At 44.7% G+C, this 15,689-nt stretch overlaps 1 protein-coding gene across 5 annotated transcripts in view; it reads left to right on the forward strand.

The window, feature by feature from the left end:
• NTRK3 (neurotrophic receptor tyrosine kinase 3) overlaps positions 1 to 15,689 on the forward strand; it is a 373,642-nt gene that overhangs the window by 266,886 nt on the left and 91,067 nt on the right. Inside the window, exon 13 of one of the 5 annotated variants that reach the window (XM_077317437.1) lies at positions 3,744 to 6,652. The exons of the other annotated variants lie outside the window; for them this stretch is intronic. Coding sequence (XP_077173552.1) covers positions 3,744 to 3,865 — 122 coding nt within the window. The 3' untranslated portion in view covers positions 3,866 to 6,652. Of the gene's footprint in view, positions 1 to 3,743; positions 6,653 to 15,689 lie in introns of those variants that run through there. 5 annotated transcript variants of the gene reach the window in all.

A 15,689-nucleotide genomic window follows, 5' to 3' on the forward strand; every position in this document is an offset into this window, starting at 1 on the left:
GTGTTCCTTTTGTTGGGGGAGAAATGGCAGCTGGTAGGTGAGGACAGCATGTGTTAGAGAAAGAAAGGAGACAGGGGGAAAGGTGGGGAAATGGAAAGGAGGAAGAAAGGAATAATTACGATATCCCATTCTGTGACAAGCAGCGTCATTTCACCTGTCCATGCAGCCTCTCCCCCCTGGCGCATTACCATTGTCCAGGATTTGTACCATGAAATACGAACCAACCAGAGCCCTTCGTATCCATCAACAACTGTCAAATCAAACCATATTCATGTTTCTTCTCTCTTTCTCTCTCTCTCTTTCTCTCTCTCATGATTCTTGAAAAAGTTGCCACCAATGATGGGCAGAAAAGGCAAGCACAAAATGCTCTCCTTGCTTAAGTTGCCCATTTTGGAAGTCAAATTTTCATTATGGTTTGGATAGCTTTGGGCCTTATCCTTCAGACGCCGTCTAGAGGCTCCCTTCCTCCCTTCGAAACAAATGCTGCTCAGATTAAAAACGTGGGGGGGGGAAGTTTTGCTTTCAAGAAATCCTTGCCAGATCCTTAACGGGGTTCAGACAGGACATCCCACTACAGTTTAGTGGTGTGTGGATGAGTTTTGAAGCAAACATGGACTTGCTCCATATTTATTTGCTTCTTCCTCTTGCCTGCGGCAATCCAATCAACTGTTCCTTGAAGATTTTCTTTTGCTCCCACGTCCCAATTGCCAAACGACTGTTAGGGCTTGCCCTGCAAACCAAGATTCCAGATGCTGGTTTGTTCCATGTTGGGATCCTTGGTCACACTTATGTAGCTGCTTTATACTAAATCAGACCATTGGTCCAATGCCTATTCAGACTGGCAGCAGCAAATCCCTGGTTTCCTGAACAGGTAGATATTTAGCTCAAATGTTTGGATGTTATGGCAACCTCTGGTTGCTGCCCATCCTGAAACAATTAGATTGATGTTTGCAGCAGGAGGGCAGCTTGAGGTTCCTCCAAGGGTCTTTCTCTCTGAACTATGGGGTTCTGAATCATGGCCTGGATCCAAATGACATTTCCCAATAGCAGAATGGAAGTGTCCAATCTCCTCCCATGGCAGCCTGCTGATTGCTGTGAAATGCTGCTCCTGGCATAGAGGGAACCCTATAGAATGGCAGAAAGGGGAAGGGGAGGTTGTTGGGTATTACCAGTTTTGTCTGGACCCCTTTATATTATGACCCTTGAAGCTTAAATGCCCAAGTGTCAGATCTGCAGGCACCCAGGAGACCTTTTGAGATTCACATACACCAGACTCTTGTTAAAAATGACATTCCACCCCAGCAGTGATAACAAGGACATAAACTTGGTTTCTGATCCATATGAAGTTAAAGCGTGTACAGGGCATGATGCATGGGGAATTTGGGGGTGGGGGCAATAACATTTTCACACATGAGGTTCACAGTGCTCTTTGGTTTATGCCTTTGCAAGGGGGATTAATCCAAAGCAGAATGCAAAAGAATGACTGATTTAACATGATTGCCCATTCTTTGAACATATAAAAGCCATGCTGGATTAGACCAAAGGGACATCTGTCCATACAGTGGATCCAGTAGCAGCCAATCAGCTGCCATTGTGAAGCCCCCGAGGAAGGCTTCAGGCCAATAGTTCTTTCCTGGTCTTGGTTTCCAGAGGCTTTTTACTAAATGTCTTAGGATATGGATTCATTTACCTGTCATTAGTAACAATCATGGCCTCCAAGAGTCTAATCCAGCCATTCTCAAACTTTTGACCGTGGAGGAGACTCTGAAATAATTTTTCACACTTTGAGGATCCCTGGAAGTGATGTCAGGTGGCCACACCCACTACCACACCGCCAGAAATGACTACTATGTCTCTTACAGAACAGAAAGAAGAATAGGAGCTGAGAAGACAGCCCAGAGCCTTTCATACCATGCCACTCGAGAGCTCCCATAGACCCCCTTCAGAACTCCCATGGACAACCAGAGGTCCATGGACCAATGGTTGGGAATTTAGTGATCAACATCCAAACTCTTGCGTTAGATAACTCTCTGCTGACAGGGCTCATTGAGCATTTGTACTGTGGATGCAGTAAGTAGAGGGAATCTGAACACAGTTGAAGCCTCATGTGTGAAAATGCCCTTAAATATAGCCAGGAAGGTTGTACAGTTTGCCAACATAGATTGTGTACTGGCCTGCCGAGAATGATTGAACTTCAGATAGGTCCGTCAAAACACAATCATGTAGCCTTCCCTCTCTAGCCCAGTTTGTCTTCCTAAGAGTCACAGATCATGGCAGCGGTCAAATTAATTTGCATTTATTGTGAATTCAGTTTGACTATAATGCAGTTAACGTGCGAGGGCCACCACTGGGAAAGTCCTGTCCCTGGCTGCCACTCACAGGTGTGTGGCTGAGACAAAGGGTAGGCCGAATTGTCTCTAGCAGAAGTGAAGTTCCAGTAGACAGTTAACAACATAATACAGTGCAGGGGTGGCAAAAATGTCACTCTCCAGATGTCCATGGACCAATTCCCATGAGCTCCTGCCCGGATGGTCATCTGGAGAGCTACAGTTTAGCCACCTCTTATGTAGTGGTTAAGAGCGGTAGGTGACCTCTAATCTGGAAGCCCACATTTGATTCCCCACTTCTCCACATTCAGTCAGCTGGATGACCTTGGGCCTGTCAGTTATGTCAGCGCTCTCTCAGCTCCACCTACCTCACAAAGTGTTTGTGATGGGAAGGACAGGCAATTGTAAGCCACTTTGAGACTCCTTTAGGTAGTGAAAAGCAGAGTACAAAAACCAGCTCTTCATTATATAAGCTTGCCCCAGTTCCCCATGCTTCATGGGCTAGAATCATAGAATCATAGAGTTGGAAGGGGCCATACAGGCCATCTAGTCCAACCCCCTGCTCAACGCAGGATCAGCCCTAAGCATCCTAAAGCAAGGATCAGCCCTAAGCATCCTTAGGCTACCTCCTAAGAGAACCATCCAGCCTTCTTCTACTGTCCAAACATGATGCACCAATGGATGCTCTTATTGATTGGGCTTGTAGAACATCGCAGTGACAAAAGGAAGAGGCGATAGATTAGGCACATTCAAAATTTGGGGAGCATTGAATGTGCATCTGAGATAACTATGATAATTGGGTAACAGGTCCACTTGAAGAAAATCACAATTCCAGTTTTGCCTTCAATAGCCCATGGTGTATTCCTTGATTCAGTTTTGTTTGGGGCAGCAACAGTCAATTGGTGGTCAACCACCAGCTGAAAAGCTGCATTAAACTGATCAGGCAAAATACTACATTAATGCTTATACAAATGGTGGAGGACAAATACCTCTTGAAAGAGGCATTCCCTACCCCTTCTATAATGGAGACCGTTTCATATACAATAACTAAGAATGAGGTTTCCTAACCCTCAAACTATTGCTTTGTTCCTACGGGGCTCTGATTCAAATCCACGTAATTATAAAACAGGAGATTTGTAAAACAAATTGGTGATGGCCCTAGCTTTTTTTTGTTTGTTTGAAGGGGAGGGGGTTAGTTTGAAGGAAGGATAAGGTGCTAGTTGGGGGTCAGGCAGCTACGGCTGGCCAGCTGGTTTATCCCTTCAGTTTTTCTTTACAATATTTATCTGTATGTCAACTATCTTCTCTGTTCTTTTCTAGTTTTGACCTCTTTGGTGGAGTTATTTTATTTTTTCCCCTTTCCCCCCACCTTTTTTCTCTCTTCTGTTTTGTTTTTTTTCCTCCACCCCCTTTTAGGTTTCAGAGAAATTATGTTGAATCCAATAACCCTTCCTGGACATTCCAATCCTCTTAACCAGCATAGCATCTATCTTGACGATGTCAATGTTTATTTCAGCAAAGGACGTCATGGCTTTTAAAAAACAAAAACAGTGCAAAAAACAAACACACACCCGCAACCTGGGAAAAGACAAAAAAAAACCTCCAAAACCTCCTTTAAAGGTTCCTCGCTCTGATCTTGAGTGTGTTGTCCGTGCCCCCTGAGAGTTCTGGGACGCAGCCTATGTACGGATCAAGGCCACCGTCTTGTGGGACTGGACGGCAGTCTGCATCACGCTGCAAAGACTATGGGTGTCTCATTTCTTTTTTCCTGTCACCAGATTCCCTCTTAATGGGTCACTGTTCTTTTCCTCTGTTGGTCACTGTGTTCTTGCAAAAAGTACATACAGAGCAATGCTTGAGCAACAGATTTTTTTAAAAAGAAAACAAAAAGATAAAAAGGACTTCGAAGTTGCACTTTTGCATTAAAAAAAACAAAACAGAACCAGAACAACCAGCCCAACTCTTTAAGCTGTGGGTCTCTCCGCTTGGAGTCCTCCCGGTGACACCACAACATTCCATTAAGGCCTCCTGCCTTCGGTCTCCAAGCTGGGGGAGATGCTCCAAAAGAGGGAGGAGAGCATGGAAGATGTCTTCACAGAGTGAAGATCCTTGGTAAGAATAAAGGCAGTCCCCATCCCCCATCTGCCGCTTCGGTGCCCTTCCTCAAGCCCATGCCCCAAGCTTTTGCACAGACATGAAGTTTCAAAGCAACGGTGGGGAAATCCTGCTGCTCTACTCGGAGGAAAAGTTATCACTGGCTTTGGGTTAAAAAAAATATATCTACAAATGTCCTTGAAGGATTCTTCTGTTTGTGTTGCGTGTGTTTCGTGTTAGAGCCGCTCTTCTGCTATCTCAATGTTTCATTTTTGTACTTTCCATCCCTTCTCCGCTGCTTGTATAATGGCTTTATCTGAAGACAGGAGGGACAAGGTGGGGAGGTCAGGGGGGAAGAGATAGTACGCTCCTGGAATTCTCCCTTGGATGGATTGTGGCTCATAGCATAGGTCTGACCCTCCACAGGTGTAGGGCAGAAAGAGAAATGTGGAAGGCATCCGATATTTTTTCCATCAGGTCTGCAGAGCTTCAGTCTCTTTTGCCACCCTGGCTCCTTTTCCCATCATCCCCCCCATTTTCCTGCACCCACAATAGTTAGCTAAAGGCTTATAAACTAAGCAGTGGCAAATCTCAATAAGAAATCTGATGACTATTCTCAGGCATAAATACAATTATTGATTCTGGGCTGGGGATATATATATATATATATTCTTCTTCCCCTTGGCTTCACTTTGTCCCAGATGCTGGCCTGGGAGTTGAAAACTTACCAACCTCTGGAATCAAAAAGTTCCTGTTGAAAACCTTTTTGTCTTTCATGACTAAGATGAACAACAAAAATTGAGTCCAACAGCACCTTTAAGCCCAACAAATATTTGGGTAAATAAATCTTTGTTGGGCTTAAATTGGACTCAATTTTTGTTGTGCTATTTCAGACCAACATGGCTGCCCAACTGACTAATATGAAGTGAGGGTTTATCTCACTCTCTTAGTTTCTGAACGAAACATCCTTGTGGGAAGAGTTGCTTGCCCCAAACTGGGTCTTTGAGAGGGAGAAGCAGAATTTTAAGAGTCTGACATCCCACTGGCTTTTGGACTTTGGGGGAGATAGAAAAAGGTCCCTTTTATAAAATATTTCTGGAACTTTCCAGAATGTTCCGTGGCTGGATTCCTAGCACTTTCTCTCTTTGATTTCCTCATTTGCCAGTTCATTCAGGAAACCAGGTGAACCGTAACATAAATGCAACAAGACCAGAAATTTGAATTAAATGCTTAATGTATGCATGACATGACTTGGCTCATTATCGAGACCTGAGGGACTGATTCAACTGGAATCTGAATAAGAAACAAGAGCCAGAATCTCAACCAAAGTGTAATATCGAAGGACTGCTGGAAAATGAGTATAACAGGGCCTGATCTCCAGTCTGAATTACATGTTCAAGTCCTTTGTCCTCCTTGTTGTTCATCGCAGATCTAGGGCACTGAGATCTAGGGCCCACTATTAGAATCAGCACCGTTAAAACCTACACAGCGGTGCCATGCAGTTCTCCCACTGTGATTGACTTCAGATAGTGTTTCTCAAAGCACCTGGCACATTTTTTTCTCTGTGTTTAATCTGAAAGCCACTATATCTTCTACCTTACAAAGGGGTAGCAGTTTTGGTAGTGTGTGGCCATAACTACCCACCCAGAGAAGAGTCCACTCCAGTGATTCTGTGTGACTCATTGTTCAAGGGGTGTCTGGATCATTGACTCATACAGAGACCCAACATTCAGCCTCCTCTAAGGGCAGGTGGCAATGCTTGGGGTCTGCATCCATCCCCAGAGGAAGCTGATCGGAAGGAGAGGAATTAACCATGAAGAGGCACAGCAGGTGAGCTCTCCGGACGCCCAGAAGTCTTGAATTATGGGATTTATGGCTTGGGGCACACTTGGAGTTCTCACACATCACACAGTTTGGGGATTATTGATTTCAGCCACTGAAAAGTGCCTGGAGGTTCCTTAATGTCAAAAGTGAAGATAGACAGGCTGTGGGCATTTGCAGTTGGTGGCTTTAAGTAGTGAATCTAAGAGTTTTTTTCTTTCCAGATTTAATTATTGTAAATCATTACCTCATTTTCCACCAAGGCGACGCCTCCATCCCTGACCATTTCCCCCCCCCCCTTGCCATGTCTATCATCTTGTGCTATGAAAACAGGAACATCCCCTTTCACAGAGACTCGAGGGGTGTTTTGGTGTCTAGTTTCTTAATAAACACTTTATTTTCTAATTAAACCTCTGCACTGGGTCTCTTTTTTATGGAAGGAATAATAAAATTTCTCACGATGTCTCCTTTACTTACGTTGGCCGTTCGATCCAAACTCAGCAGGCAGGGATGGAATTCGGTGTCACGGGGTGGAAAACCTCAAGTGTTTGTCTATGCACACAGCCACTGATGTATCTGATGACTCCCATGAGGTCCTTTCCGAGGGATTGTGGGCTGGGATATATTTGGGGTACAATGCGAACTACAGCACCATGTCAATTCTAGGTGACATAGGTAGCTCTAGGGATCACCTAAACTCTAAGCCCATAGAGCTTCCAGTGATTCCTAGAGCTATCCTCTGCCATTTCTTTCTTTCTTTCTTTTTACTGGAAATGACATATCAGCGCACACAACAGGTTGGGGTTGTGTCTTATGCCTGCTGCTCTTCGGTGTCGAGCGGGACCCCTAGGCTGAATGTGCAAACTGATTCCGTGGAACAGCCTTGCATGAAAGGAGATGGCACATCGGGTTGTAGGGTTTGATCGGTGGTGGATTTTGTTCCCTTTAGGTACAAGTCAGTCAGGTATTGCACATACTAACGTGAACTGACTTTTATTCATTGTTATGTTTTGCTTGCCAGATTGGCTTAGGAAAGCCAGTTATCCTTTTGAGGGGGAATTAAATATTTAGAGGCATAGAGACCGAGGTTTGTAATCTGTGGTTATGTTGACTTATTGTATATGAACTACAGGCGCCTTACAGTCCAGTCCTAAAGAGGGTTACTCCAATCTAAAACCACTGAAATAAACGGGCTTGGATGGGATTAGCTTCCCTTAGGATTGTGTATCGTTTGTGTTAAGTTAGCTGACACATGCATTACTGGCACATTTATTACTGGAAGTTCCAGCTCTCACTTGGAAGAAAAACAAATAATGGCCATATTTTTTAGTTCTCGTGGATGTCAATAAAGTGTCTTTAATATATTGATAGTTTTGCCAAAAGTTCAGAGATAGACGCCCTCAAGGACAAAGGGCAAGTTTTCAATATACAATCTCTTGATTTAGCTGAGTCAAACTATATTTTTCTTTCTTTTCATGTCTAAAATTTCAAATCTTTATATATCCACATGTAGTACCAGCTACCTCTCTCCACCCAACCATGCCAAGTTCTCTTCTATGCATAGGCTATGTTATTAAAAACAGCATTTGCAAATGTATCTGCTTTTTAATAATGTGTTTAGATCACAAATCATATATCTGCACTCCAGTACCGAAATGTACTGTTTTGAGGCAAAAAGTCGAGATCACATTTCCTTAATATACTATTCCCTGGAGCCCCATGTTTCTCATACCCCCATTTTCTACATAAGCTGCCTATCCAAAAGCAAAATTCCTATGACTTTGGAGAACAGTTGGAGAACAGAGGTGGTAAAGTGCAGTGACATGGGAAGCACCAGGATAGCCTTCAACAGGGGATTCAGGCTTCACTTTTAATAGGGACAGGGGCAACATCATCCCTTTCATCTAATTCAGCAGGGAACACCACTGGCGTATGTAGACCCTCACTCTCTGAGAAACTTCAGGAGGATAATGGATAATGGAAGTTTGGTTATGTTTGAGCAATCCATGGAAACTAAGATAGCTATCAAGAAGCAATTTTGAGGGTACGGGAGAAGAAAAGTTGGCTTTTATAGCCTGCTTTTCTCTACCCGAAGGAGTCTCAAAGTGTCCAACAATCGCCTTCCCTTCCTTTTACCACAACAGGCACTCTGTGAGGCAGATGGGGCTGAGAGCTCTGACAGAACTGTTTGAAGGAACAGCTCTAACAGGCCTGTGACTGGCCCAAGGTCATCCCACTGTCTGCATGTGGAGGAGGAGTGGGGAATTAAACCGGGCTCTCCAGATTAGAAGCTGCCACACAACCATGACACCAAGCTGGCTCTGATAACTGCAACACCATGCTGGTTAGGAATACCTTTATAAGCTGTGACAGGACTCAGAGGATCCTCCTCCCTCCTTTTTTTCCTTTTAGCATAACCACAATGAAAACTGTCTTCAGACATGGTCTTAAAACAAAAACTTAAAAGGCCTTGGAAATGTCCCATGGGGTATTTTTCTTCCCCTTGAGGCCTTGTTAGACATTTGAAAGGTACACAATTCCTGAGAAGGTTATGCCACAATGAAGCCAAGTTCCTTCAAGCTCACCAGCTGTGGAGGAAGAGAAGGTGACAGATTATATTTAAATGTAGGTTGCCTGGATTTTGAGTCTTGGTTTCCATGAAGTTGAGAAGGGCCTTAAGGTTCTTTCCGGATGGCATTTGCCCCTACCAGGCACACTCACAATGGTCTGCCAGGCATCCTACTTCAGGAGGACCATGTCTGTTTGCGACCTGATGCTCTGAACTGCAGCCATTTTATACCCAGTCGCCTTCTCCTCGTTAATGAGCCAAACACCCGCTGCCGGTGAGGCTGCTTAAGAACTTTGGAGAAAACGTGGGATGGAGGATTGTTTGAAGTGATAGCAAGAGATGTCGCTAAATGGGGTTTCAGCACCGCTGTCCTGCTTTGTGGGGAGTGGGGATCAAAAAGAAGCTTTGAGGGTCTTCTACTAAACCCTAATGAGCAAAAATAAAGGCTGCACTCTCAGGAAACAGCATGTCCTTTTGATGTTCTTTCAAAAGCGACACATTCCTCTGAAACCTGGAACAGAATTCTTTTTGCACCCATCTGTCTGTACTCAATTAGATTTGCCTCTGTGACCAGTGGTGTGGTGGACAGTGGTAGCTAGTCCTTTTGGTCAAATCAGGCAGGCCCTTGATTCTATGTCCTCCAAGGAAATTGGCAGCGGGATGGGTTACGAATGGGATGTGAACGTACAGGAGTCCTTCTGCTAATGGGGTGGATCCAGGTATCCTCCAAGGACCCTTCCTCCAACCTAAGGAGGTTTCCTCCAACTTTCTTGTAACAGAAGAGCTCCTTAAGTTGGAGAAAAGTTTCTAGTTTGGCTTACTGGAGCAAGAGGGACAAGGGTTTCCACAACACTATTCCCTGTTCTTGTTGCTTGGACAGACTGCCATGGCTCAGAAATAGGAGATCTTTGATCACTTATTTCCTTCAGCAACTCTTTCCATTGATTGAACATGCCCCACTGCTCAGTTGGTGCCACCTAACTAATCAGCTGGGGATGTACCATGGAGGATAAACCCAGCCCTCCTCCTACTTCTGCTCTCCTTAACTCATGTCTCCTTGGCCAGTCAAACAAGCTATGGCTTCCTTGTTTGTTGCTTGGGAGGCTGTAACTGCAAAGGTACACCTCCCCACTTTCCCTAGCCCCAATTTTCTTCAGTATCTTGACCTGTTAGAAAGCCTGAGGCTGGAAAGGAGAGAGTCCCCACCTCCCTGGAGCTTCGCAAGGACAGTTGGAGCTTCTGGAAGGTATCCAATTTCCACTTCAGTATATGTCCCAGGTCAAATGAAGGGTTAAAGAGTACTAGATACAGCAGTAAAGCTTTAAGCACTAGCTTGAAGGAACTGGAGAGGGAGTATGAAAGAGAAATCAGTAGAAGAAAGGTGGCTTACTTCTCTTGTTTAATGTCTTGAAGGTTTCCAGTTGTGGCTTATGTTATCAGTCCTTCTTCCCCTTGACATTTACTATCCCATGGCTTGAATCCTGCAGTTCCCAGGGATTCCCTGTCCCCAGGAGCAGCATTCTGGTGAGAGTATTTCAAGCTTCATTGGGAGAGGGGTGACACGGATGGAAGCACCTTCCATGAACAGATTTACCATGGGACACAGGCCCCTGTGCTGATTCTTCGATGAAAAAGCCCCAAGAAGGGAAATTCCATCTTTTAGGGGGGCTGGGATGGGGAATGGCTTGGAATAGACAGATCTGGTCAGGTCTTGGAAATGAAGCTGATGCATTCCTTGGATGGGAGTCCATCCTGGAAGGCTCTACAGAGAAAGGCAATGGGAAACCACCTCTGCTTCCTACTTGCCTTGACAGCCCATTTCTGAGTTCGCCATTGGTTGGGCGCAACATGATGGCACACACGCACATTGTGGGGCTGTGGACACTGCCAGGGGGAAGATTTCTTTGTGGGTAGGAGGGATGGAAACTATGCATTTTTTGAAATCCCAGCTTTGGAAATTGGGCAATTAGGAGGTGAGGCCTCGGGATGGAAGAATATAGGCAGAGGATCGACGTAACATGGTTATAAACTAACTATGTTGTTTTGGCTGTGTTCAGTTGAAGGGGTCATGTTCTCTCTCTGCTTTTTCCCACTCTGCAAAGTACTTGGCAGCTGATGGAGCGTGAGATAGTTGGTCTAGCAAGAGTCTTGTTGTCTGTTCTTCTCCTGCTTTGGAATGAAGATCCCTAGACCCAGGGTCTCTAGCCTGGTTGAGTCAGAAAGGAGTTTTGGAATTTTGAGAAAAAGGCAGGACATGCTACCATCCCAGAATGGCTGTCACGGGAGATGGGAGTGGCCACAAAACATCTGCTACAGGGAGTAAACAGCTGAAAGATTCATTTTATGATGAGAGGTGGCTATTTACAATGAGTGCTCCTTGTAGCCCCAAGGAAATGCCTCCTGGAGGCCTTATTTCCAGGCACATGAGAAAACTTCATTGCTCCGTGTGGCAGCATCTCTTCCATGTTGAGACCCGGAAGTGACATCACAGCACCGAGCATGACCGTAGAGATTTCTCTATGACAAAGACCATAGTGATTGAGGAAGTTCTTAGAGCATTGCTTGACAAAATGATATTGTCCCTGAAGTGATATTGTCATGCTAAGTGAAGTCTTTTCCCCATATTCTTAACAAACAATGTCCTGCCCCTTTTACACTGGGGGTGGGAGACAGAAGGCACCGCTGGGAGTTTACCCAGGGGCAAATGGAACATCGAAGGTGCCACTTACTGCTGTGAGACACAGGAAAGCCTGGGTGGGGATATGATAACCATCTTCAAGTATTTAAAAGGCTGCCGTATAGAGGATGGAGCAGAGTTGTTCTCTCTTGCCCCAGAGGGACAGACCAGAATGAATTGGGATGAAATGAATTCAAAAGAAATTCAATCTAAACATCCAGAAGAAGTTCCTGACAGTTAGAGTTAGAGTGGTTTCTCAGTGGAACAGGCTTCCTCGGGAGGTAGTGGGTTCTCCATCTTTGGAGATTTTTAAGCAGAGGCTGGATAGCCCTCTGACGGAGAGGCTGATTCTGTGAAGATTCAAGGGGGTGGCAGGTTACAGTGGATGAGTGATAGGGATGTGAGTGTCCTGCACAGTGCTGGAGGTTGGACTAGATGACCCATGAGGTACCTTCCATTATTCTATGATTCTATGGTTGGCCCATTCCTGTAGGGAAGAGTTGCAGAGGGAAGAAGCAAGTTGGCAGAGGAAACACAAGTATGAGCACTATGGTGCCCATGGGTGTCACCTGGACCGTTTATGCACTGGGAACTTCACTGCCCCAGCTTCCATGCAGGAACACAAATCGGGGGCGGATGAGGTGCACCGGGCCAGATGCTTCCCCATGTGGGCGTAGGAAGAGGTGGGGCAACCTGCCACGACTAAAACTACAGCCTGCAGCCCGGCATGAAACCTCCAGTACATAAACGGTCCTGGAGATCACTTCCCTAGTCAGTGACAGTCTCTAACACTTTGTCCTCTTTATCACATGTGAGAAAGAGCTGGAGTGAATTATTTAGCATGCAGGAAAAGTGTGGCTCTCAAAGTTATAAGTTTGGGATTCACCTACTTATTCAACAAACTGTTGTTGTAAGTTTGTGTCTGGGTACGTTGGGTCCTCTGGTGCGGTGATGATAAGCAGAACTGGTGATTTTTCATCCGGTCATTTTTCAGAACACTGAGTCTGTCCTAAATGAATTTGGAAGACTACGGGACTGTTGCCGATTGGCTTAGAGACCCCCAGAGCAGCCCTAGTCATGTAAATCCACGATCCGTGCCTTGTGTTTTGTGACTCTGCAATAATGCATGGCTTCCCAATGCATTGCTTTATCTTATCATTTAACTGACTAGGAAAGTATCTCATGGCTGTCAATTCTACATGACTTAAATATTGCAATGATCCACGGCACAGAGCAAATTATGAATTCACAATTGACTGGCAAACAATGAACTCTACAGAGGAGAGCTGTGAAGCTCCATTTCAAAACCCTGAAGTTGACGGGGCGCCCGGGCAGCTTTGAAATAAGTCGTTTTCCGTATTGTTGTAGTTATTATAACTATTTGGCATGTGATATAGACACTAGGCTTAAGCCACAATCTTCCAGGGCATGTTTCGGATTACAATCAAGTGAGTAATGCATTTAACAGGGGGACAAAAATTAATACAGATCAGACTCCTGGGGCTGCTCTTGATTCTTCAGGCGAGGAAACAGGAAGAAAAGGAAGAGCATTGCAGCCCACACAAGTCATCGGGAGCACGTCAACAGCTGGTGTTCCTGCCAGCCTCTTTTTGTGTGTATTAGAATCCCACATGGACAGGTGCTTTCCTGCAGGAAGTGATGGGGAGAAGGCCGCTTGTGTGAAAACATTGAGTGCACAAAACAGGAATGGCTCATCAGGACTGAGAAGGAGAAAGAGAGGTTAAAGGTGGAACTGGAGTCAGTGACAGGCTGGGAAGGAGACTGGAGAAAGTCAAGCGGAGCTGCCCTTGCAGTGTTACAAGCCCAGAGGGTCGGACAAGAACCAATGGGTTGAAGTTCATTCAAAAGAACTTTCAGCTAAACATCTGGAACAAGTTCCTGACAGAGCGGTTCCTCAGTGGAATGGACTTCCTTGGGAGGTGGTGGGTTCTCCTCCTTTGGAAGTTTTTAAGCAGATGCTAGATAGTCTGATGGAAATGCTGATGCCATGAACTTAGGCAGATGGTGAGTGGGTGGACAGGAAGAGATGGCGTCGGTGCTTGGCTCTTGTAGGCATTACTTGCATGTCCAGGGAAATGCCGATCGCCACTTTGTGATCAGAAGATGAATTTCTTCCAGGCCAGACGAGCCAGGGATTCTGTTTTTTTGTTTGTTTGTTTTTTGGGGGGGACATCATCTGGGCATGGAATTGGGGTTACCATGGGCAGGCAGGTAGTTGTGAGTTCCTGCATTCTGCAGAGGATCAGACTAGATGACCCTGAAGGTCCCTTCCAACTCCATGATTCTTTGATTCTAACACTGCTAGGCCACTGAGGGAAGTAGGGCCAACAACAGGCATTATGCCCTGCAGATTGGAAGCCGGGCAGGAGGAGACAGTGATCTGACGGAAACATCCATGGTTGATGAGGGGTCCGGACCAAGAGCTGCTGAGGCTGGGCTGGGCTTGCTCCTTTCCATGGACCACTGGGAAATTTCCCTGTAAGTTCAATCTGCCCTGGTTTGTAGTTCCATGTGCCTTTTTGTTGCACAGTGCTAGAGAGAGAGATACAAAAGCCTTTATTGGCATAAAGAACAATACAGGTAAGGAGATACAAAATGGTACAATTATAAGAATCAGAGTTACTCAATTTTGTTAAAAACAAGGAGTTAATACTAAAAACCTTTGCTAAAAATTTTGCAATGCGGGCGATCCGCTCGAGATCCTTACTATCAAGTAGTTTATTGATCGCTGCCGTTTCGTTACTATGGAATTGAAGGGAAGATAGAATGTCAGATATCCCCTGGCAGTATAAGGAAAACTTAGGGCAGAACATAATAATATGCGGAAGGAGATCAGGGACCGTACAGCCGTGAAAACATAGTCTCTCCGCTAAAGGAATGCGGTTAAAACCTTCCTAAAAGAACATTGGAGGGGAAAGAGTTCAGCCGAGCAAATAAGAGTGCTTTCCTGTCAGAGAAAGCTTCAATACTAGTCAGGTAGGGGGGGATAACTTTATATAGCGGGACAATATTCCATACACGGGGAGAGCAAGATGGAGATGTAAATGCCAGTAAGGATTGATATTCAATGTCTTCTAGTCTCCTTACTATACACTTATATATACCTTTCTCCTCGAGATCCATCAAGGAATGTATGTCTAAGCCCAATGAGAGGAGTTTGTTAGAGAGTCTATGAGACCAATTGGAGTTATGGGGATCGCTTAGCAGGGCATCTAAAAGGTTATTTGAATGAGCCCTAAAATGAAGACTGATCCAGTACCTAAAGGTAAGAGACCAGGCTCTGGTTTCAAGTCTCTGTTGGCCCAGTTCAGCAATTAAGATGTCATTAGCCACATTTCTAGGGACTTGGAATAATGACCTGAGGAAGGAGGCATGGAGTGTTTCTAGATCGTGATTAAATGCTTCGATCCAGATTGGTGTCCCATAAAGCAGCTGTGGAACCATTTTCGCCTTATATATTTTCAGCACTGCATAGAGGTCGTGATTGCCCTTTTGAGAGTAAAATTTTGTTAATAAAGCCAACTGGCCTTTCATGGAACTCCTAACTTTCTTCTTGTGCATGAGCCATTTGTTATTGAAATTTAAAGTGATTCCAAGGTATTTAAAATGATAAACCTGTTCGATGTTATTTCCGCCAATTATCCATGAATATTTATAGTGCCTTTTTGAAAAAAACATTATTTTGGTCTTTTCAAAGTTAATTTTTAAATTGTTTTCCCGACAGTAAGTAAATTTATTAAGATAACGCTTAAGACCAATTCTTGCTCTGGATAATAACACTGTGTCATCAGCATACAATAGTAGAGGGGTAGGTCTTGACCCTAACATAGGCGGATGACCATTCACCTCCTCCAGATACACAGGGAGGTCATGTAGGAATAGGTTAAATAACTGAGGTGCCAAAATACAGCCCTGCTTAACACCCATCCTTACAGGTATTTTGTTTGTTAGATTACCCTGCTGGGAAAAAAATTTTGACAAAAATTATTGGAGTGCAAACTTTTTAGCAAGGATAAGAGGCGAAGGTCAATATTGAGACTGGCAAGTTTGCTCCACAGAGACGATCTAAGGATAGAGTCAAAAGCCATCTTCAAATTTATGAATGCTACAAATAGTTTGCCTCTTGGAGGCTTTATATACTTGTCACATAGGAAGGATAGAACAGCGCAATGGTCTAATG

This window comes from Paroedura picta, chromosome 18 (genome assembly GCF_049243985.1).
Source record: "Paroedura picta isolate Pp20150507F chromosome 18, Ppicta_v3.0, whole genome shotgun sequence".
NCBI classification, from domain to species: Eukaryota; Metazoa; Chordata; class Lepidosauria; order Squamata; family Gekkonidae; genus Paroedura; species Paroedura picta.